This window comes from Argiope bruennichi, chromosome 6, assembly GCF_947563725.1.
Source record: "Argiope bruennichi chromosome 6, qqArgBrue1.1, whole genome shotgun sequence".
In the NCBI taxonomy this organism is placed as follows: domain Eukaryota; kingdom Metazoa; phylum Arthropoda; class Arachnida; order Araneae; family Araneidae; genus Argiope; species Argiope bruennichi.
The window spans coordinates 79,993,410-80,019,130 of NC_079156.1; the positions used below are offsets into that span (position 1 = coordinate 79,993,410).

Here is a 25,721-nt window from a genome sequence, read left to right on the forward strand (position 1 = left end):
CAGATTTTAACTACACAAGAAGCATTTTTTATGGAATTTTAAAAAGAAAAGCCATAATTTCTTCTGATATAATGTATTATAACTTTCCAATAAAAAAATTAAAACAAACAAATATTAATAGTAATTTTATTATACAACTTTTGATACCCCAGTCACTCAAATGTACAAATTTATAACAAATGAAAAATAGAAGTGCTTCCACAAAAAATTATCATTATAACTTTTAATAACCATTTACATTCTAATGCAAGGAGGAAAAAAAAAGCTTTCCCATTTAAATGTCACAATAGAACAAAAATTCGTTTAGACATATCACACAAAAAATTAACAAAAAAAGATCATTTGAAATATGGCATTATCAATACGGCTTTAGGAAGTTTTTAGGATAATCCATCCTGAGATACAGTTAAGCACGTAATAAACACTGATATGAATGATTTAAAAAGAAATAATAAAGATGTGAAGTAATAAGATTTAATCTAACAAAAGATTCTATAAGTCCCCAATAAATATTCTTTCATCTGTGAAATATAGGGAAAAGGGAAACATCTCATTAAAACATGGAATGCATTTCAATAATAAATTTTCAATATATAAGATTTTTAATGCCTTTTTTTTTCAGAAAATATGACAAATAACATTTTTTTTAATGGATTCAATTCAATTACTATGATTTCAATCATAAAGTTCTATATGGAAAGTTCAAAGAATTAATTTGATTAATAATAACTTATTTCAAATATAATTATAAAATTATATTTGTAGATTTCACACAAAATAGAAAAAAAAAATACCATTTCAGTTCTGAAATATCTTTTTGTTCCAAATCGAATTTATGCCAAAATTATACTAAGTTCTTCGATGCCAGAATAACTTGTGCATGGTAGATTTTAATTTGACTCACATGATTATGATTTATTAACTTATAAAATACTTTTTCTCTTGATATAATATATTTTTAAAAGACATACAATCTGCTTTTTTCAAAAATTCATCTAAAACCTTTATTCATAAAGTTTTTTACCTCAAATATTTTTCCATTCCAGCAGTAAAGTTAATCAATCAAAATTAATTTCCACATAGAAGTTTAAAATGCAAAGCAAAATATAAGTACATGTCATGCATATTTTTCAATATTCAAATAAATTTATGTTCGAAAAATATATAGTTAAAAGTTTAAATTACAGTTAATTTTCTCTAAATTAACATAAGATTCAAAACAATAAAATAAATCTCTATAATAAAAAAAAATTAACAATATTCAAATATATTTGATAAATAAAAAAGTAGAATTGAAAAGAATATTATTTTAAGTAAATAAATAATTAGTTATCTAAAAAATTTTGTTCATTCCATTTCACATCAATACCTAAAGTATTTCCTCTGCCTTTGAAAATATATAGCACACATAGCTAAATCTTCAACATATATTCATGAAATGAATATTCTATAATTTTTTTTACATACACCATTTCAGAAATACATTAAAATAATCAATGAATACCTACAAAATTTATAGAAATAAAAACATTTTAAATTAAGTTCAAATTTTTAAAAATTTCAAAATCATCTGAAATTAACTTTTTGAATTATGGATTTGATAACCAGTGCATTTTGCAGCAATCTTTAATATGTACATTACAATTCAAATTAAAATAGATGATATTAAATATTAATACTTTTACATTGTATAACAGTATATTTGATTGATTTCTTTTCATCACTTAAAAGTTTATAAATTTAAATACATTCAAACATTATCAGAATACTTTATATCATCTGTAAAGTACCAATAGATATGGCTTAAAAATACCCTTGTACCCCACTCAAAAAATTGCTCCAGAAGTGTGTAATTGTGTTTCAATTACACAAATTCATTACCTTTTAATCATTTCTCTTTATTATTATTGAATATAAGGCATTCATATATAAATTTTTCTGATCTAACATATAAAAAGCATCTTTTTCTTAAACTATAAATTAATAAATAACATTTTCATAGTATTAATGTTCTATTGCATTGTAACTATTTGCAAGTTTCATTTATGAACATTCAATCATTGGAAATAAAATATTCATCAACATGAGTTAATTTAATTTCCATATTTTTGTTTTTTAATTAAATGTTCAGAACATAAAGATGTATCTTGTATGATGTTCTTTTTATTAAAAATAAATAAATATTAAATAAGCTTTTGTATAGAATAATACAGCTAAAATAATATATTGCACTAATAAAGGAATATTTTAGATTTTTAGATGTTTTCACCAAAAACTGACAGCTAATTTTATTGTTGAAGTCCATATAAATAAAATCAAGGTCACAAAAGTCAGTTTAAATGCAGAAAAATATAAACAAGAACAGAATCTCACATCAGTAGAAAAATTCAAAGAAATCCTGCTGCATTTACAAGAGTGAAGACTGAATAGAAAGACATGAAAAGGTGGGAGGCGAACTGTAAAAATAACATTACCACCAAACAACACTTCTATATTGATCTCAATATTTAAAGATCTTTTGGATATTGATTCAATTTCGCATAAACAGTAACATGTATTGTTTCTAGGCACTCATACATCTGTGCACAAAGCCAGTGCAGTACATCAACCACATGGTTTATAAAAGTGTTATCACCTCCAATTACAGTAGAAAGTTCAGAATGAAGTTGGAGATAAATTTATTTAGGTGCAACAACTACACCTTCTTCTTCCTTGGCATTATCAACATTATCCTGTAAAAATATGAAAAAGAATTAGTATTAACAAAACATAATATTTTATCACAAAAAAAAATTAACTTTCAAGAAGTGCAGCTAAATTTATATTTTAAATAATAAAAGCAAGTGACAGCAGAATTATCTAGGTACAGTGTTATACAAGCTGTCCACTCGAATTGTGATTCAATAGCTTATTTTTAGAACATGGGCCTATACTTTCATAGGGAAGGAAAAAAAATGACTTAAATGAGAATTATATGTCATGTTTTCAGTCAACAGAAACTACAGTCAATTGGAAGGTTGTTTCATTCAGCATTATGAAAAATATTACTATGCCTATATTTTTATTTGATCCCCTGGTTCTGTTAGTCATATTTAATAAACATTCATAATATGCTAATATTTTAAATTAAAAAATCATTATCCTTCCTGCAATCAAATTATAAAGCATTAGAATGTCAATATCTAGTATCAATAAAAAGATGATCACGTTGTGGAGGATCAGCTAATCAAAGTACAGCCTTTCTCCAAGGCAATTGTTGACTGACCTAAAATAATAAAATTGAAAACTTCATAATCCTATCAGATTTAATCACAAAAAAATAGTAATTTTAAAATATGAAAGTGTCAAGAATATTTTGCTAAATATAATTATTGAATAATAGTTTAGACTTCGAGTCAATAAATATACTTCTTTAAAAAATTACAAAAAAATATAAATATAATTCTTCACATCATTTAAAGCATTTTCCCAACTAGGAGTGTATGCCCATCTCTAACGATTTAGAAATTAAATATTGGGTCATAATTAGAATAGACATCTAATATATACAGCCAGTGATCAATAAATAAATATAATCTATTCAAATACAACATTCAATACCCACACTGTTAATTTATTAATCATTGATTTATCATAAGTTTTTAATGCAAATATGATTAACTTATTTTGTAAAGCTAAAAATAAATAACTAATCACATAATTTTTACCACATTAGAAGATATTAAAAATATAAACTACAAAAAAATAGATATGTGTAAAAACAATTACAAACATAATTTTGTGACTTTCGTGAATAGACTTTTATGTGATCAGTTTTAAACACTTCACTTTCAAACATATAATATTATGTTTTCAGTAAAAAGTGCAGAAAAACAATAACAAATATTTAAAAAAAAGAATATTGATTATGTGGTGCATGTAGAAAATCTGGGAAATATCATTCCAGGATTTTATAAAATTTCTTATTATTTTGTTTATTGCTCAAAATATTTTTTTTTTTTATCCAGGTGAATTTATTTTGCTTTGGTATCTACTTTCAGATATTCATCATTCTAATAGGATACCTGCAAGTGACAGCAAAATATAGTTCTAGAAATTTCACAAACAGAGTGATCTCTTGGGTTGTTTTTCTCAATGAGATATTTGTAATAAGAATACAAAATTTTTCATGGAAATGTTCATTAATTAATCTGATCACAGCTGCAACTATTCAATAACAGCAATTCGCCAACTACTATACATAGTTATACACGATAAAAAAAAAGTGGAAACATTAGTGAAATAAGCTGTACTCATTCCAAAAAGTTATTTTTGGTTACATTTTTCCTTTTAATATCTAAATATTTTTTTTAAATCAATGAAATAAGCAAATGAATAATATTTTTATAATATATTTCAAATGGTTCCAGACCATGACCCTTTTGGGAATACTGCAAGCAAAACAGTAAACACTTCATATGAAAAAAAAATTAATAAAATTTTTTTAAAATGTTAAATTAGAAAAAGAACTTTTTTAGCTTCAGGCATAAAAAACAAGTACACCAAAATTAAGAATGCAAATTACAAAGATTTCTGACTTGGTTATCAACAAAAATGTCTATTAAATTCAATCTGGTTTATTCTTATACTTCATTTTTTTATAATCTTTATTTTGACAAAATTTATCAAGTCACTACATGCTTCTTCATAAAAATTATAGTCACTTCATTCCAATTTGCTTTTTGAAATTCACAGCACTACACCTGCATATATTTAGAATAAAGTGTGCAATTTATATGGTGAAAATAGCATTTTGCTCATCTGCTAAATCAATGTTCTTAATGCAGTTTATTCTGAACAAAAGTTTACAAAACACTGGGATTACCTAATAGTTTCTTATCAGAAACCTGTCTGCTTTAATTAAGAGATAAATAACAAAAACATTTATATAATAACATCTTATAATAATAATATTTACAGATGTTACTATTATTTAAAAAGGAAAGAAAAGAAAACAATATCTAAATCATAATTTTCAAATAATCTAAATTTCTTTTTACTTGGTCATCAAAATCATTATCTTGTAAAATATTATTGACTCCTTTCATAGCATGTGCAAGACCATTTGGTGGTTCATCATCATTTTCTCTATCGTCATCATCTACAAAGAAGGAAAAAAATTCTACAATTCTACAGGGAAAAAAATAATTCATATATATGTTTTTAAGGCACAACATGTTATATCAAAATTACTTTCTGTTAGAAATTCATTGATCAAAGATAGATTTATTGTTATCTCATAAACTTGCATTTGACATTAGGAAATAGAACATAAACACTTATTAACTCAAGAATAGAAGACTGACAGAAATACAATAAAAGTCCAGTTTTAGAGAATACTCAAATATGAAAAATTATAAGAAAATTAATTTATTTTTAATTCCTTATTTAATGACGTTTTTGTTATCCTTATTATAATACTGAGTGCCATCAGTTTAAATATTAATTTTCAGTTTGATGAAAGAGAAAAGGACAAATATACTTAAAGTTACATTTATAAAGTACATAGATTGTCCCAAAACAAAATGTCAGTGATACTCAAATTTCTGAGTAACATTATCAGTCATATCAAAAAATGATGCAGGTATGTATTCATTTCATTAGCAAACAAAATAAAAGTCTGCAAATTATTATGTTAAAGAATGAAGTAAAGAAGAAAAGATTGGGAAAAGAATAGAAATTTAACCAAACAGATTTATTTTAGAAGCTTATAATTCTGTTCCTTCTTAAAATGCTGGTTAGCATAAACAAAAAAGAATTCATTCTGAGAAGCATCTTTTTGGCTCCATTTCATAAAAAACACAAACACTATAAAGGAAAAAAGACCTAATGGTAACTTGGATCTCAGTATCCGCTACAAATTACCAGCCTTGTAATATGAAGAAGAACCAGAGATTATAAAGAGGTATTTCTGATTTTTGTGGTATCTAGTTGGACTGTTGAAGTTATATAAAAAACTGGAAAATTTTACTTCGTTGGTGAAATCACAGATAGTTCTACTACAAAATGAAAACATTTCTGACATTTGTTAAGGAGCAACATATGACAATTCCCATCATGTGGACCTAAATTCTTTTTTGAATTTCATATGCAATAAAAGGGGGTGAAAGAAAACTTCACACCTTCTTCATAATTTTTATCATCTATCACTCGAGGAGCTTCTGCACCGCCTCTGTGTAAGATATGACCTCCATTTTTATAGTCAGGATGCCTTTGTCTTGCAGGGTCAAGACGAGGAGGCATTCCCAAGACATTTTGTTCAGCCAAATTGTTCACATCTCCAGGAGATTTGTTCATCATGTCATTCATTTGTTGCATCTGCACTCCAATGTCATTGTTTTCTTGTGCAGGGACGGGTTCTTTTCGATGAATATTCTGCCGTCCCACAACTGGCTCCTCAACTTGAGGCTTTGCATCAGGATTATACTGCAAATATAAACATAATATAAAGAGAGGGAAACGAAAGTGCTTGAAAATGATAGTAAGGGCCATAAGCATTAACTTCAAAAGATGAGTTTAACCTCCAAGAAACCAAATCAGTTCTTCCATTTTTCATATTCAACTCAAAAACAGATTATTTTAATTTATTAGTATATTTTCTTAGGATTGTATGAATGGTATATTCTTACATTTCAAAGTTTTGATTACATATCAAAGAGTGCTATCATGTTGCAAGACATGCGACTTTTAATACTCACACAAGCTCAAAATTTGCCATTTACATTTTAAGTTTTGTTCGGGAATATCAAAATATGTGATTTTACTTAAATTTGCTGAACAAAAAAATTAGTTTTATAATGTGTTGTATGAAAATGAAAAGCAAAATATAATATTAGAGAAGTCAGAATCAATAAGCATGCAAGGAAAATTCAAAGATGAACTGTCTAAACTTAGAGTTAATGCTGCAAAAAACAACTTGTTTTTAACAGAAATAACTTAGTAGAAATTAATAAATGATGATGACAAGAAGCAGCCACAGATTATTGTTAGTTGCATATGATGTAATATTTGTGGTAAATAAATTCATTTACTCATTTAAAGAAAGTGTCAAAACTCTACAATATTACATAACAGAAACTATGAACTTCATAAAATAGTTCATTTGACTTTTAGACAAAGTATGTGATAAAATATTAAAAAGACTTTCAGTCAAATAGAAAAAATTATGCACCATGACATTGAAAGGTGCATTTATCTTTGTGATCTATTCAAATCAAAGTAGAATTCTTCAGAATATTTTAAAACAAATATATACATGATGACAATTCACTTTATACTCTAAGAACTTGATAGGAATCAAAGATACTCCTGACTACAAAATTCTTCTCCAGACAGAAAATTACTCAGTCATATGGAAATAGCCAAGGACTTATTAAATATATATATATATATAATAATGTGTCAAAATACAAAGTACATTTGTGCAAAAAAAATGATTAAGTGCAATTCAAAATGGCAGTTATGCCTACTATGTTTCAACAAGAAAGTCGATTTTAATTTTTTATGGAAGAATTATATTTTTTATATTTTCCTCTTTAAAATATGTATTTTTAGAAAAATTCATTTAATGACCTTGTATAACTTTTTTATAAGAAATAAAATTAAATGCAATTCACAAAAATTCTTTTTTGGTGCAACAAGTAGGTTCATATTTCATTTTGTTTTCTTTAATAAGTAAAGCATAAATTAAGTTTTGTACAACGTTAATTTTTTTTTTTTTTTGAAATAATTTGAATAAAAGTTTCTTGATGGCACTCTTTCCTTATATTTTTTTAAATAACATTTATACTTTTGAGGAACTAGCAACTTTTAAATAACAACTTTATCATGACTTTTCCATACTTTGCTTAGAATACCCAGGTATTATATACAATGCCCCAGAAAAGTATATAATAATTCTCATATTTCATACTTTGAATAAAAATACCAGGCATTTCATAAAATGTTTAAGTATTCTGTAATATGCTAATGTTTTATATATTACCAGTAACATATATAACAAATTTCTCTGAAAAATATAGTAAATTTAGTGCTATTCATATACACATTTTGCAGTAAAAGAAATAGTATCTGAAATGGTTTGCTTTATTTATCACAATAGCATTAATCTAATCATGTTATTTAAGTAAATAATACAAATATATATATACATTTTAAAATAATTTGATCATTAGGTATATATACTCTTGCAACAAAAGTTAATAAATAATGATCTGAAGATCATTATTACTTCTTGATTATTTACTTCTTGATCTTTCATCAAGAAGTAAATAAACACAAATTAGGAATTAAAATAAAATCTACTCTTTGGGCTTATTAAAAAATTCAATTGATGCACATGCTATTTTGAAACAATAAACAACGTATTTCTTAATTACAGAATCATTTATGCAAGCTTTCTTCTGACTCAGTTTCATTAAAAATTTTTACTCCTGTTATGATAAAAAAGAACTTATAATGTGAGAACAAAATATTAATTTCACGAAGAAAAAAAAAATTCAATTATGGCACAGAAAACAAAAATAAATAGTTCAATATAATGTTCCCAATTCCTTAACCCCAATCTCAATCTGTCCTTTGAATTAATTTACTTAAATGAGATTTTTTTAAATCAAAATCATGACAGCAGTGAACAATGCTTAATGTTAATGATGCTTTAAATAGAATATGAAGATAAAAATTTTGATTAATATAATTAGTAATCAAATTTTTAAAATATTAACATTTTTAAAGCTGAGAAGTTTTTTATCCCCCTTTTCAATGCAAATTTTAAGTTTGAATAATTTATTCCATTTGACAAATATACCATTTATTCATTTCTGGAAGAATTTGGCATTAAAATCTGGAATAAAAACTTGATCACAATTTAATAAATTTCAACAAGCAGTTTGAATCTTTACAATAAAAGTCAAACCTGATTGCCATCTTCTCCTCTTTCACCAGCATGATCATCTTTATCATCAATATTTTCTAAGTTTGGAGGCACCACTTGAGGATGGTTGTCTTGGTCTTTTACAGCCAAAGCTGGAATAGGTTTCTTCTCCCCATTTATAAGATTAGCTCGAAAATCAACATCTCTGTCTTCAATGTTGTTTAGCAGGGGCTCATCCGGCATCAAAGGTTTGACACTTTTTTTGAGATCACTGACTTCAATGGCAGCATCAAGATCCTTATGAAAAGTTTCTGGTTTCAGATCCAATGGTTTGGGGAGAACACCATCACCCATATTATTAGCAGGCATAATGTGAGGTTTCGCTAATATTACAGGTTTATCAGGTAGTGGTGAAGCAGTCTTATTGGCACCTCCACCCTCTGCCCCCTTGGCTAACTACATTAAAATTATAAAATTACTTATTTATATAATAAAAATGTAAAATAAAATTACATCCAAGCATTCAAGCTAACATTAAATAACATTCAAGTTAAGATTAAAAACTCATTCAAAATTCTTTTTAATTATCTTTTAAATATATATGATTTATCGACAATAAATTTACATTAGAGCATCAATTATTCAAACCATATTTATATGCATCATTTCCTAGATACAAAAAAAATTTCAGCAAGAAAAATCTTTTGAGTAAAAAAAAAAGCGAACTAATTGATATCCTCAAACAAAGATATCTTAGTCTCGCATGTAAGTAATATTAATAAATTAAATAATTAATATAATTAAATAAAACAAAATGTAAACAATATTATTTTTTAATCATTAGATTAATATGCAACAGACAATTTTGTACTGTTTATCTAAAAAAAAAAATTTTTTTTCTTAGATAAACTTTAATTTTAATAATTTTTTTTTTTTTCATCAGCTGTTTATTCTTTACCCAAATATTCTGGATAGATGGAATTCTATTGTGTTAAGAATATCAGCCTATTATTGTTTACTGAGTAAATTCACAATAAACAATATTTGTGAATAAATAAATTTTTAAATCATGTATAGAATTTTAAAAATACATATCTTCATTTAAAATGAATTTTTTTTACAACTAGTAAATTTTTTCATTCTTATAATATCCTGTTTCTTCCTATCTCAAATTAATAAGTAAAACAGAACACTGCTTACGAATTCTTAAACAAAATTACCATTTACTATTTGATAAAATTTGTCAGAACAGACTTCAAATGCAGTATGCTATAATGTAGAAGTCAGATAAATATTTTTCATTCACAATATGACAAACGCATTTCAACTTCAGTGTATGCATTTATTTTCTTAACAAAAAAAAAGTGGCAAGATAATTAACTATAAGATAAATTTTGCAAACACAAATAGAGGTAGGGGGGTCAAAAATATATAAAAATTAATTATGATTCATAACAATTCTTATGTTTCATGTTGTTTCAATATTTAATTCAAAATAGTTAATAAGTTATATACATACATGATATATTTGTGGGTGCCCTTGAGTTTGCTTCAGATTATCATTATGTGGTATTGGAGAATTGATTGGTAAAATATTCTTGGTTTCTTTTTCTAAAAAAACAGGTTTAGGAGAAAAATTATCAACTACATTCAGATTGTGCAGTTTTTGTTGCTCTTGACAAGTCTGAAGTTCTGATTTAGCTTGATCAAACTGAAGATGGCACAATTTAAGCTCACTCTAGAAAATATAAAATATGTTTCAAAATGTAATTAAACTATTTTCAGAAAAATAAAAAATAACAATAATTAAAAGCAGAATTGTCATCAAATATATACCTAAAAATACAATATTTTTCTTCTAATACATTAAATAACTACATTCTACCAAAATTCAAAGTACAGCTCAATCTCGATCTACAAATGTGTCAGAAAATGAACTATTCAGTTAAATAACATTTTTTTCAGTTTAGAAAATTTCAGATACTGAACTGTGTAAAATCAATAATTCTAAATGATGCATTGTATCAAAAATTATGAATATGCAAACCATAAAAAATCAACACCATAAGGACAAACAAGTAGGAAAATGCCTTACTACTACAAGAAACAACAGATACATATTTAAATGGTAGATCAAAAATGATTTTTATATGCTCTTTCTAATATATACAATATTAAAGATAGACATATATAGAAAGAATTCCAGATACTTGAAAATCACAGAGTTTAAATGCACATACATATGAGAGAATTAAAAGAAGTAACATAACTTGCAGAAATATGAATACATATTATCCTACATTATAATACCATTTTAAAAATAGAAATAAACTGCACTGAACAACTTTTATTGGGTCAGGCTCTATAGTTCTGAAGCAGAGTTAATTGGAGTCTTTAACATAGGAAGAAAAATAAAGAATACACTTTTTCACACAATGGCATTTCACTTCCTCACTAATTTTTAACTACAATGCCAGGCTCTTTAATAAAGGTATGATAAAATTAAACTGAACTTATATCTAAATTTAATTTATTTTTATGATATATATTGATTGCGCAGTAAATTTAATACTTTATCACTGATTTCAAGGTTATTCAATTGTATAAAATAGACACTCATAAATTTAAAATAGTCATTAGGGGTTCAGAAACAGATTTATCCCTTTTATATTAATTCTTGTAGAAGAAACAGTATTGGTATATTGATATTAATAGGAATAAATTAAATGCATAAATTCAGGTCTGACTACATACAATGCATATCTACTATAACATTACACTAACCTGAAAGAAATACTTTTATATAAATCAAAAGAAATTCATATTTTGCCATATAAATGTGGATTTGAATAATCTATTAATCACAAAAATGCTTGGTGCAGCAAGATGATTTTAATAAAGACTGAATAAAAACAGAAAAAAACAATGAAGTATTTTCAAATCTCTAAAGCATGTCCAAAATGATTTGCAATAAACAAAGATAGGGGAAAAAAATGAACTAGATGGATTTAGATGGAACACAATTATCTAGCAACAATAGTAAAATACAAGTTTTGAACTCAAGCATATAATAAAAATATAAGAATAGCTTTAGGATATAGAAAATTTTATTTCAATTAAAAACAAAATGCTTGAAAGGGTCTTTTTTTTATGACAATCAAAATGAAATATTGTTTGTCATCAGATTCTAAAACCCTCTGCGCTTTTGTACATGACTTCAAATGGCTTTAATTCAACAAAACAGGTGTGAGAAGAAAGATAAAAGGAGGAGATGTTTACATTTAAAGATAAAAGAGATATGCCCGGAAGTACGTATTCCGGAAAGATGCATATTTTATCACGTCTCAACCCTTAGAGAAATGGAATCATCAAAAAAAGGTCATCTCAAGATAATGAAATAAACAATAGCTTTTTTTCTATATATATTTCTAAACAAATAAGCTGCAAATAAGGACTGCATTTATTTTGGAAAATTATGAGTTTACAAAGTTAAAGTTCCTTAATTTAGTTAAAGTTCAAAATTTAGCTGCTTTTTCAAAAACTTCTTAAGCATTAGAGTGTAAAAATATTGCTTATACTTTTTGTCCTCATAAATGTGAATTGTATGGCAAGCATTAGAAGGAAATTGTAAACATTAAATATATTTTATTTTTTAATTTTGAAAAATCTATATCAAGCTTATATACTGAAATTACATAATTTTAATAAATCTTGAAATTAAAATAGCTTTTTTTTTAATCTTTTGAACTTAATGCATACTAAATTAAAGTTTATTAAGAATAAAGTATCAAATTATATGTTAGAAATATACATTCCTTCAATATTGTCATTTCATTATTTGGTTTCAATAAATATAAAATAATTACTATCTTAAATGCAATATTATATATTATATATATATATATATATATATTATAGTGAATGATTCACTGTTTACCTTTTCTATTACTCATTCTATCTTACCTATCATCTTCCCCAACAATACTATCTAAATTGAAGTGTTCCAATGCTTAATTTACAATTAAACCACTAATCATGAGTTTAAAATTAAAACTTGAATCTATATCAAATAAAAAATCAATAAATTATATATATTTGGTTTCAATGCATGTATTCCATTAAAATCTTTTATCTTAATTTTCTTCGGTCATTCGAAACATTCATTAATAAGCACTGTACATACTACATGATAGCTAATTATTTGTAAGTAAAAATTACAGTTTCTCAAAATTTTAAATTATTAAGTAACATTTATATGTGTAAAATTAGTACACAGGGTGTCCACTTTTATTGAGGTCCAAAAGCTAATTTCTAAACCAACAGAGATTGGCAAACAGTTCCAGTTAGGAAAATGTATACATTTTTGAAAAACTTACAAATTTTAACTTTCAATATAGTTCCTTGATCCTATCAATCCTATTTAGTAAAAAATTTTTACTCTAAAACTCCTGATAAGAAAAATTGATTGCTTCATGGCTCAATATCTCATTTGTGTTACTTTGACTGAATTATAACTATTTAAAATACATGGAAGCTCGTTTACAAATTTTTTCAAGCAGCAATTTGAAAGAGTAATACATGAGTGTAGAATTTTGAATTTGCAAATGATCATTTAAGATATCTCACAAGGTCGCAGATTTAGCAGCAAAATTCATCTAAAATAGATTTTTTTTTTTCCCTTAATGTTTTATAATTCAATCAGTTTTAGATGTTGAATAACAATTTTTTAAAAATGTTAATGGGCTAAGAATATTCTATAAAATATGATTGATAGGACTTGGAACAGCATAATATCCATAATATATATATATATATATATATATATATATATATATATATATATATATATATATATATATAACTGTATACTATAACTGTAACTGTGTATAACTTTCGACAAGTTTAAATATTTTTTAACATTCTGAGAAGTATATATATAATAATTCAAAATATATATATATATAATTTTTTCCAACATATAAAGCACTTTTCTAATTGAAAATACATGTATATCCCTAATATTTTAGAATTTAGCTATTGGGTCACAATAACAGTGGCACAGAAGCCATTTAGCTATAAATTCCCCTCAGAATTTGACATCATCATCATGTTATAAAACAACGAAAATCAACTAAATCTTAATATGCATACAAGCAATAAATTTCTTGAATTGGCAGGCACAAAACTTGGTAGATTTAAAAGTCTAACAAAATTTAGCAAGATTCATAAACACAATAAGAGAGAGATTGATTATTTCATAAAATATTTCTAAAATTAGTACTAAGTATGCTTGATAATCACTAATGCAAATATATCAGAAATGACTATTTGGACAAATAGATTGAATCACAAATCAATAAACTTACAGAATGTTGTTCAAGCTTCCAGGCGAAAGCATTATTTGAAACTTCCAGTTTATCTTTCTCAGAAAGTAATTCACTTATATGTGCTGAAAATAAAATTAAATAATTAAGAACATTCAAGCATTATAAATAAACATAAAAAATCAAGATACAAATAATATTGATTGTACACATATACTGAAACAATTAAGTAAAAACATATATTATTGGAATGGAATTTTAAAATTCATTAATTCCATGAAAATACTTTATAATTTAATTTTTTAAGTTTATTTTCTTAATAAACAAGTTGTCAAAAAAATGAAAAAAAATTTCAAATAAAAGGTATTGCAATTTTCCATGAATTATACCATCTTTTTTTTTTTTTTTCCCTTGAAAGATTTATTCTAGTACTATGTTAAAAATATTAAAAATTTGCATAATTTTATAACAAGAAACTGTTAAATTCAGTAGCGATAAATAAACATGGTAATAAATAAATATGGTTTTATATGTTTTGATATACATAACACATTCAACTGAGTGAGGGTGCAAACATTTTCAAGTTAATATACAAGTTCACCAAAATACAATTTAAAAAAAAAAAAATGCATAAGTACAATACTTTTTATTTAACCAAAAAATAATTGCTTTGTTATGAATGTATTTTATGTATATGTATTTTATTATGTATATTATATGTATTTTATTATGTATATTATATGTATTTTATTTTTTATGTATTTTATTATGTATTATTATTATGTATATGTATTTTAATAAATAAGCTTAATAATAAAAGGAATAAAAATATATACAATACTTTGTAATTTTTCAATTTCTGCATCTTTCTGGGATTGAACTGTTTTTAATTGTGCTTGTAAAGCATTTTCAGATTGTGTCTTTTCTTCCTCTAAGTCATTATAACTTGATTTTAACTGAGCCAACTGTGATTCAACCTTCTGTTTTTCATCCTATAAAAAATAATTCATAAACATCACATTTAAACAATACTTCTAATAAATATTTTATGCCTATAATTGTATCTAAAGAACAATTTAAAAAATTTAAATTTATGTGGAACTAATAAAGCTATAAATCTGGTTAAAAGAAATTTATTTTTACAAGTTTAATCAATTAAGAAAATTAAGATAAACATCACTTTTTAAAGTTTTAAATTTTTAATACATATGTGAACTATCAAAATAAATTAAAGGCAGAAAAATCTAAATACAAAATCAGAAATACTGACTTTTTCTTTCTGGAATTTGCTTTCAATTTCAGACACTTGTTTTTCATTAGCTAAAATAAATATGAACATTTGTAAAAGAAATCATAAATTAGTTAGTAAAATATTCAGTGCAAACTATAGTAATAAAAATAAAACAATTCAAAACATAATATTTGGAGTGTAAAATTAAAGAAATAAAATTAAAAAATGTTCAAATAAGCACATAAAAAAAGAATAGGATGTATAATCTACCTTCTTTAGTGTGCTTGTGATCTGTTTTTTCTTGTTGCAGTGATTTTTCTAGTCTATTTTTGTGCTCATAGACAACTAGTAATATAAAAACCAAAATAAAGCAATTAATGATCAGTGAAAAATAAAATGCAATTTTTTAATATTATTTATCTATTTAATTTCAGGACAATTAAAAAATAATCAAGCTAAATAATTTTAATTCTTTAAAACAATAATTATAAATCTCTTAAAATTAAGCTTTTAATTTAGTAGACACATGCAATAATAAAAAATAAATAATAATAACAATATCAAGATAAAATAATTCAAAATTTTCCATAGCTGATAGTTAAAATTTAATCAAACATTTGCAGGTATGTGGTTTGTTAGAAAATATTTTCAAATTACAATTTTTTTTTATATATATATATATATATATATTACAAAACGGGAAAATTTTAACTTTTACATGAAAATTCTTTACTTAAAACAATATTTTTCTGAATCTTTTTCAATATTTTTCTGAATTGGAGATCCTCCAATTTCAAAAGACTTCCTTATTTAAAAACATTTAAATTAATTTTTTGTAAATTAATTACTCAATTTGAAAATTTTAATTTGTTGGATACATATATATTTCTTAACTCTATACTACAGGATAAATATTAAAATCTATTTAATAGAGGATTTCCAAAAAATATATGCATATTTTAAAAATAATTATTACATTAAAATGTGATACATGAAAGTTTCTTAATTTAAATTAAATATATTAATTACTATCAGAAATTATTTAATTTATTTGAACTACAATCTACTTGGATGAAATTTTCTTACTGCATGATTAGTATGAAAAAGAATAGTTGAATTTCCTCACACTCATTGATTCTGCTTCTAACTTGTCTTTTGAGTTAAAAAAAAAAAAAAAAAAAAAAAAACTGGAGCATAATCTTTGTAGCTCAAGACAAGCCACAATTTAGAAAATGACAGTATTCAAAAATGAATATTTGCTGTACCATAAAGCTCTATACAACACTTAGCAATATATACTATTCATTTAGTTGATATTAGACAAGAGCAACAACTTCATAAATTCACAAGATTCCATATTCATATTAATTTAAATTATGAAATTTAGATGTGCATTAACAGTTCTTCATTTAATAATTAACAACATTATGCTTACACTTTTGAGAGGCATTTGTATAGAGTATTTAAAGAAGATTATTTTGATTTGCTTTAATATTCATGCAAAATTTCATAAATGTTTGTTACCACAGTGAATGTTTGTTACAAGACTTCTTTTCAACATAAAAATTAATAATTCTCATAATTAAACATAAAACTTTAATTCTTATAATTAAATGCATAATTATAAGAATGTAATTTTGGCTCACCTTGAAGTTGGGCAGAAAGTGAGTCACGCTGCTGTTGACACTTTTCACTGACACCTTCCAATTCTTTTAAACTGTTGCGGGTGTTACTTAAAAGAAATACAATAAAGCATAGAACACCTAAGACAGCAACATACACAAATAGTTTTCCTCGTGAATTTCTCATTATCACAATATACACAGGATCTACAAAAGAGAAACAAAAATCAAAGACATTCAATAAAGTTGCCTCAATTATATACTTAACATTTTCATTCATCAAAAAAACCAACTAAACACTAAAATCTATCACTAAGATAAACATTTAGAAGGCAAACATTTCTGAAACTCAAAATAGTAAATATCATAGCAATTTTTACCAGCTTCTATAGTTAGTTTATGGCCTGTATCTACAAGGTGGCAATAAAATATATATATATATATATTTTTCCTGATATTTCAATTAATTAAAAGGAAATTTTAAATATTGTTATCTGAAGGTATGTATTCAAGATTGTGATGAATTAAAACAACAGAGTTCTCATAGTTATAGTTAAAGTTTTTTTAAAAAAATTGAAATTTTTGACTGGCAACACTTATTGTTTTCCTGCACAAATCAATCAATGCATTGAAATGATACATCTATGATAAAAATTGATGACGTAAAATACTTTCAAAGAAGATTATTATAAAGGAACAATGTACAACATAGAGGATATGAATTAGGTATATGATTTTCTAATGATATGGCAGTTTAAATGTTATATAATTAGAGTTACAAAAATTAAATCCTAAAAAAGAGTGCAATGGAAAAAATATCATATGCTTGAGTTGCATAAAAAGCTCATGCAACTCAAGTAACCGAATTTTTTGAATTTTAATTGTGTAAAGAGAAAAAAAAATTAAAAACAATAATAATTTGGATTTATTGCATATGTATATCATCACCACCTTTAAATTTCCATCTTTAAGCAACACTACCCATTTTAATGTAATATATATATATATATATATATATATATATATATATATATGCATTAACCATCTTAATTTATATTTTATTTCTACTTTTTTTTAATTGATTTATGATTTATATCTGCTAAATTCATTGAATTTTTGTATTTTAGGCATTTGCAATGCTTGTGTTTTCTTTCCTCTTTAATCATATTATTTTATATTTAGGTACTTTTTTTTCTTTATTTCATTTCCAAAGAAAAAAAGTACCTAAATATAAAAATACCTAAAAAAGTACTTAAATATACCTATATAGCAAAAACAAAGCTTGGACTAAAGCCTTTCAAATTCCAAAAAGTTAAGCTTCTCACTGAAGAAAACAAACTCATGCGGCTCCAAAGATGCCGAAAAATTGTGAGACGGGCTGCATGCTGGCACTGGGAGAGATTCCTTTTCACTAATGAGAAGCTCTTTACTGTCCAGCAAGCTCATAACTCCCAGAACAATAGGATCTGGTAATGTAGACACTCCAGGCACTTCAGCAATTGTTGAACATCCCCAACATCCTAAGTCGGTCTTGGTCTAGGGCGGAATTTGCACAAGCGCCAAAACATCTCTGCTTTTTGTGGATGAGGGCATTAAAATAAATCAAAAAGTACACCAGTGAGACATTCTAGAAGCCGTTGTATTTCCGTAGTCCAAAACGCACTTTGGCAAAGTAAAGTGGACATTTCAATAAGACTCCGTACCAGCTCACATGGACAAAAAGTCACAAGAGTGGTAAAAGGCACATTTTCCAGACAGGAATCATCTCGTCTGGAAACTCACCGAATCTCAATCCCATGGATTATAATATATGGTCCATTTTGGATTCCACACTAATTACTAAACCACACAAAAGTTTGGACTTTCTAAAGCAATAGCTTCAGCGGGAATGGGGTAGATTAAAAGTAGAAGACTTGCGGCCCATTGCTGAAAATTTAAATAAGTGTTTACACCTCTAGGTAACTGCAAAAAGTGACCATTTTGAAACCAACTGAATTTATTTATTAGTAAAAGTCAACTATTAATATTATTTCTTATATTTTGTAAATTTATTTCTTTTTAATAAAGTTATATTAAAAATTGTTAGTCTGGGTTTTTCTGCCACACCCTGTACATACATACATATATATATGTAATGATATTTTAAACTCTTAATTTAACCAAATTAATTTCCACATCTTTATCTTAATTTAGCCCATAATAAAATATTCTCTTATTTCCTTATCCAATTCCACTTTCGGTCTAATTAATTCCTTTGTAAGAATAATGCGCCATCAGTACTATGTATCGAGTGAAAGTGATACTTCCATTGCCCTTCTCAAGGTCTACACGTTTTCAATTGACATGTGGCCAGAAATCCCATGTTATATAAGACTACTGATCATTTGTTCCATCCCTTCTTTCTTACTTCTGTTTTTGTGTCACACTGTGCCTTCCTGTAAATAAATCATGCCTGTCTCCCGGAAAGAATAAAACGAAATTAAAAATACATCTCATCTATGTCTTCAAACCTGCATTCTGCTTCAACCAAAATAATGTTACATATATATATATATATACACACACACAAGATATATATGTTTTCTTTGTACAAGGTTTTAATATTTAATAAGCTAAAATACCTTTCCATTTACTAATTTCATATATTTTTCACCTAACTAATCTGCATAATTACTAAAATGCATCAAGGCATTTGGTCATCAAGTTTCAAATCATCCATAGGACATAATGCATTGGATTTAATCAGTGGTATAACTAAGACAGGGCATGGCATGTGCATCAAACACAGTTGCCAGAACGCACAAAGGAATCAATCAAAGAAACTTTTCTAATCAACTCTTATTCTTAAGATTTTTAAAAATTGAAACAATTTCAGCAAAACAAGAGAAAATTAACAATTTTTAAAGGCTAATTCTCTAATTAGAAATAAGGGCAGATAAGATTCTTATAGTTATTTCACGCATTAAATGGAATAAGTGATAACAAAACTCAAAATTTTTTGCATGAAAATTAAGGAATAGAGATTTTAAATCATTCATATTTATGTGAAAAGAAATAGCCTTTCTTTTCGATTCTTGTAAATACATTAACAAACACTTGGCAATATAATAGCGAGAGATTATAGAAATTTCAAATTCATTCAAAAAGAAATGTGCTTGAAAAATAAGTCATTTTACAAATGTTTAGGTAGTAAAACAGATTATCAGAAACTATGTACCTGAATATTAGAGCACGAATATTAGAAAGTATATTTAGTGCAAAGTAGATATAAATAAGCCTTGAAAAAGCAGACTACATGCAAATAAACCCTAAAAATATATTTATTTTTATTCATTAAAACATCTATTTATGAGATAAAAAGATCAATGGTATTTTGAACAATTTATCTTTTGGAATTTGAACTAACTCTTTTGAATGGGGAAAAAAAAATAATAAATAATTTTCATTAAAAACATAAGGATCTATCATGGAAATTAGAAGTAACAAAATTATGTACTATGATTTAAGATGGTCTAAATATAATAACCAAATATCAATCTGATATTTTTTCTAAACACATGCATTCTTAAATTTATTTCTTTACTTTTAAAATAAATGAGACAACTCTGTTGATATTTCTGATAATAGCAACATTAAGTATATGGCTGTGAAAGATCACTTATTTAACTAAAGTTTTTGAATAATGCAATGTGTTAACAAAGGATTTATTTCAATATTCAGAATTATCATCTAATGACTAAGGGCACTCAAATAATATATGTAAATTTTTCTTTATTATATATATTCCTTTTTGATGAATTAAGAAATTTATACCTAATTTATATTTTCTAAGCATGATATAATAGAAATCATTTTTGATTTGCATTCCTCTAACATATTGAAGGTTACACAATAAGAACTATTTGGGTTTGTTTTGTTTTTTTTCATTAGGGCCTAATTTAAATACTTAAAATTAGAAGAGGGAACATTGTAAGTTTAGCATGAAACTTAAAAACTAATTTTATAATGATTTTTTTCCAAACATTTTTTGAAATATTCGTATGAAACATTTTATATTCAAAGGTTGTCAATATATAATGTTCACTGTAATAGTAATGTTTAAATCACATAAATTACAAAATATTTCATAAATTTTATTTAGATTTAATCGTATTTTCAATCTTTACACTATTTAGTATAAAGTGTCAGAAAAAATAAAGGTTGTGTTTCAAATATGTATATTGAGAGTGGGAGGGGAAGAGATGGGTGCAGTTTTGGCATTTGGCCTGAGTTCCCTTTATGTAGATATGCCATTGGATGTAATCAATATGGATTCCAATATAATGCATAAGATTACAATACAAACGTACGAATAAATTATTACAGAACAAGTTATAGCACTCTTTACAATTTTGTAAAAATTTGCTTTTCTTTTTTTATCTCAAATAAAATTTAGAGTTTTTAAGATTTTAAATCAATATTGAATTCAAGCAACAACATTTATACACACACAGCAGAAGTTATTTAGAAATATGATGTGTCAATATATACTTACTAGATGAAGCCAAAAAACTTTGTTCTCCCATAGATTAGGAAAAATTAAACTTTCAAGGAAAAAGTATACTTTAATACATTATGCAGCCTAAAAGAAATACAGAAATCTCATTACTAATAATTTTATACATTTTTTTTTAATTTTCATTTTTAAAGAAGCTGATATTTGAAAATAAAATAACATTCATAACACTATAGCACAGATTCCCAAATGCGGCAACAATGTCCTCAGAGGGCATTAGAGCCTTTTATGAGGGCAGTAGTATCCAGAGGTAAATGAGGGACATTAAGACAGTAAAGGGATAGTAAAAAAAGCTAACCATGGTATACCTTAATACAATAACATACTTGAATTAGATTTACAAATCAGCAGTAGTTAAATGAGTTTCGGATCCATTTACAAATATAGAAAATTCAAAATTATCAAATTTAGATGAAAAACTTGTAAAGTTCATTAATCAATGAACTAAAAGTAAAATTCAAGAATGAATACTAACTTCAAAAATACATTTTCTACTTTGAATTGTATAAATAAGTGAAGAGATTTTTTCAAATGCTTTTCTGGTTGAATAAGGGATTAGGTTAAAACGTGTTTACTGTCTAAATAAAGGAACAGACTACACATCTGCCATAAATAACAAATAGGGATTGCAATACCAGACTAAAAGTTCAACACCGGTATTCGGTATTTTTTAGATCTTAATACCGGGATATCGGTTTTAATACCAGTAGTAGAAATTTTAGAAAAAGAAAGAAAACATAGGTGTTTCTTTGTTTTATTTGTCAGTTTTATTAGAAAGTGTAAATATCACAAAAAATAATTTGTAACTTATAAATAAGTATATAATGAGTCACCAAAAAGTAAAGGAACATCTTATTTATTTAAATCACAAAAGAGTGCAAATATAACTATTCAGTTTGTGGTAGTGTTACAAATTTTTGAAATGTGATCTTAAAAAAACACAATGCATCAATTGTACTGTCATTAAGCCTGAAAAGTAATTTTATGTAAAAATTAGCAGCTGCCGAAAACGCTCTTTCGGCATCTATGCTAGTTGGTGGTACCGTTAGCAATGTGCGATATATTAATTTTTTCAACTTTTATGTGAGTGTTGTATTCAAAATTTCATATTAATATGTGTAGCCAAAAGTGATAAAAAAACTTTCATGAATGGTATGAAGAAAATTTTACATAATATCATTAAATATTATGACCAAGAAGCAGAAAATGAGTAATTAAAATATTCCTGAAAAAATTTAATAACATATAAAAAAACATTTTAATATAAAAAAATTAATATTAATTATTATTTTGTAAAAAAGTAATTACCAAATTTTAAAAACAGAAATTTTTCAATCATTTTTCATAATTTAAGTTTTATATCCCGTATACTAAATAAAAATTTCTCTGAAATATTTTACTGTGCATTAGCACCATTTTCCTTCTGTATTACTAATTATTTGTAAGATTTATGTCTCATAAAATCATGAGTTTTCATCATTAAATCTAAACATCCCCTCTTTTCATCTTTCCTCTCACTCCTATTTTGTCGAATTAAACCCATTTTAACACATGCACAAAACTGCGGCGAGATTTACAATCCATTATCAAATAGTATTTTATCACTTATCTTGATTGCAGGATGCAACTTTGTATTCACAGTCTAATCAATTTTGCCCTTTTGGGAGACATAAAAACAAAAACGTATACTATTTTGCTATGTTGATCCCTGCACATATAGTGGAGACAATTTAAAAAATTTCTAGTAAATACCGAAAAAACGGTATTTAAACTTGAGAATACCGATATTACAAAATTGTACAAATGGCTCAAAATTCCAGTATTCGGTATCCCGGTATTGCAATCAATAATGACAAATGATGTAAACAAAATCGGGACATGATATTAACAAACTGGTAAAATACCATGAGCCTTAATAACTTCTGATTGATTTTGTTTCTATATTTAAATTTTTATTAAACAATTTTTCACTGCATTTGATAGTTGCTTTTATTTATACCTTGTGATTCTTAATAATCAGACAGAACAGAAAAGTCCAAATAAAATCTAACAATATTTTAATATTGCATATAAGTAAACAATATGGAAGAGTGGTGCACAGAATATTTTTTTCCTGTAAAAGGTGGTGGTACAGAAAAAGTAAGTACCTTTGCTCTGGATATTTTTATTATTCAAATGGAATACTTTAAATAAAATTTTGTAGTAACAAATTTAAATGTATGTACAAGTCAAAAAATTTTCGTTTGAGATTGAAGTTTGCCATTCCGCTGCCTTATCTCAAATTTACATACACCATCTTGCTATGAAATATCTGTAAATTAATGGATACTGCTCCTCAGAAACTATAAGGTATATACATTTACAAAATTCAGTATAAAAATACTTTAAAAGGAGAGATATTGCTTTAACTATTTTTATATCCTTCTGTATATTTTTAATTTGTTATTTATATTAATCAACTCTAAGTCAATACCATCATCTAGTTTTTTATTGTGTGATAGATATGCCATACAATATAAAATAGCTGTAAAAACATAAGCAAAATATAACTATAAAATACAAACAATAGCTTGTTTTAACACTGAAAGAATTATGCACCAATAAATAATAAAAATTATGAGAACCAAAATTTTAAGAATGAAATAATATGCAGGAAATTAGATTTAAAATGTAATTTATATTCATTATAAGATCAAGAAATAAAACAAGTTTATACAGCTAAAATAATATTAAAGAATATAAGGCAACAAATTACTGTTTATAAAATTAAATAAGAACATCACAAAATTCAACTTTTTAGTGGAGGAAAACATTACTTTTAATTGCATAATTAAGTGAATAAATAGGTAAGTGTTCCTAGTACATCAGTTATTTGTATATTAATTATTTTAAATAATTTTTCTTAAATCATTAAATCATGCAGAGAAAAAAAGGAATATTTTTTTTAAAAAGCTGTGTCCTTCTTTTATATAGATGAGAAAAAGAAAAACATGACAAAATAAATGTTTGAAAAGTTTAAAAATAACAAAATATTTACTTCTTTGATATTGTTACAAAAAAAAATCTAAGCTGATTCTAGACAATGCATACTATTATTTAATAAATAGACAAAAAATAAAATGAAACTAGCTTCTGTTATATAATACTATATAATAATTCTATTTGAATAGATTAAAATACTAGATTACTTTTACTTTGTAATCAATAAGAAAAACAAATGACTATTAGGAAATCATCAACTCAATATCTTAATAACAGACTATTTAAGCAAAAATTCATTTTATCTATTTTCATAAATACAAGCTTTACAAGCAACAATTTAAAAATTCAAGTAGTCACGAGCAGAAAAAGAAAACTTTTAAAAATCACCTTTAAAAAATGACAAATGACTGGAGGAAATAAAAAATTATAGACAAGGAATTATAATTAGTAAAGAATAATAATGATAAAGAATTTTTTTTTTTTTAATCAAGACACAATTTTTAATTGTGTAACTTTTTGTTTAAAAAAAATCAATGAATACACAGCTTTGAATTCAAATAATAATTAAATAAATGTACAAAAATCATTAAAAATAAAAAAAATGCTTTTTTCAAACTTTTAAGCCATTGCAAATTTTACTCTCATCTGATCAGATAATATATGATTTATCAAGCATCGACTAGCCGGTAATCATATACAACAAAATTTTATAAATCTTGAACGTACAATTAAAAATAAATATCCAAGAAAATAAAACATTTAAATAGTAAAACTTGCCGCGCATTACTGACAACCCAAAAAAATTTAAAACATAGGTAGTAAATTTACTTACTAAATTAGAAACTATCATGATATAAATAAATAATTTAGGAAGTCATTTTTCAGTAACCACGTATAGTAAACACAGATCAAGCTGAAAAAATAAACATTGTGGCGGTTTAAAGATAACTTCAAAAGAAAAAAAGACATATATATTTGACTTATATGTATATAATTTTACTTATTGAATTAATGACTCAAACTTTGAAATGAATAACTTGAATAGTTTTAAGTGTATGTGATTGTTACTTTCTCTTTAAAAACGATATTATATTCT

The 25,721-nt window shown here is 25.1% G+C and overlaps 1 protein-coding gene across 1 annotated transcript; it reads right to left on the minus strand.

Annotated features, from left to right (window-relative positions):
* Positions 1-112: 112 nt before the first annotated feature.
* On the minus strand, positions 113-25,567 carry LOC129972158 (Golgi integral membrane protein 4-like). The gene is made up of 12 exons (XM_056086177.1): positions 25,458-25,567; positions 21,623-21,709; positions 17,113-17,295; positions 15,737-15,811; positions 15,506-15,555; positions 15,077-15,227; positions 14,278-14,360; positions 10,431-10,649; positions 8,954-9,367; positions 6,162-6,465; positions 5,040-5,140; positions 113-2,732 (listed from the first exon to the last, which is right to left on the minus strand). Exons 2-12 carry the CDS (start codon positions 21,651-21,653, stop codon positions 2,679-2,681), a joined length of 1,665 nt encoding a protein of 554 aa, XP_055942152.1. The 5' UTR covers positions 21,654-21,709; positions 25,458-25,567; the 3' UTR covers positions 113-2,678.
* Positions 25,568-25,721: the final 154 nt, after the last annotated feature.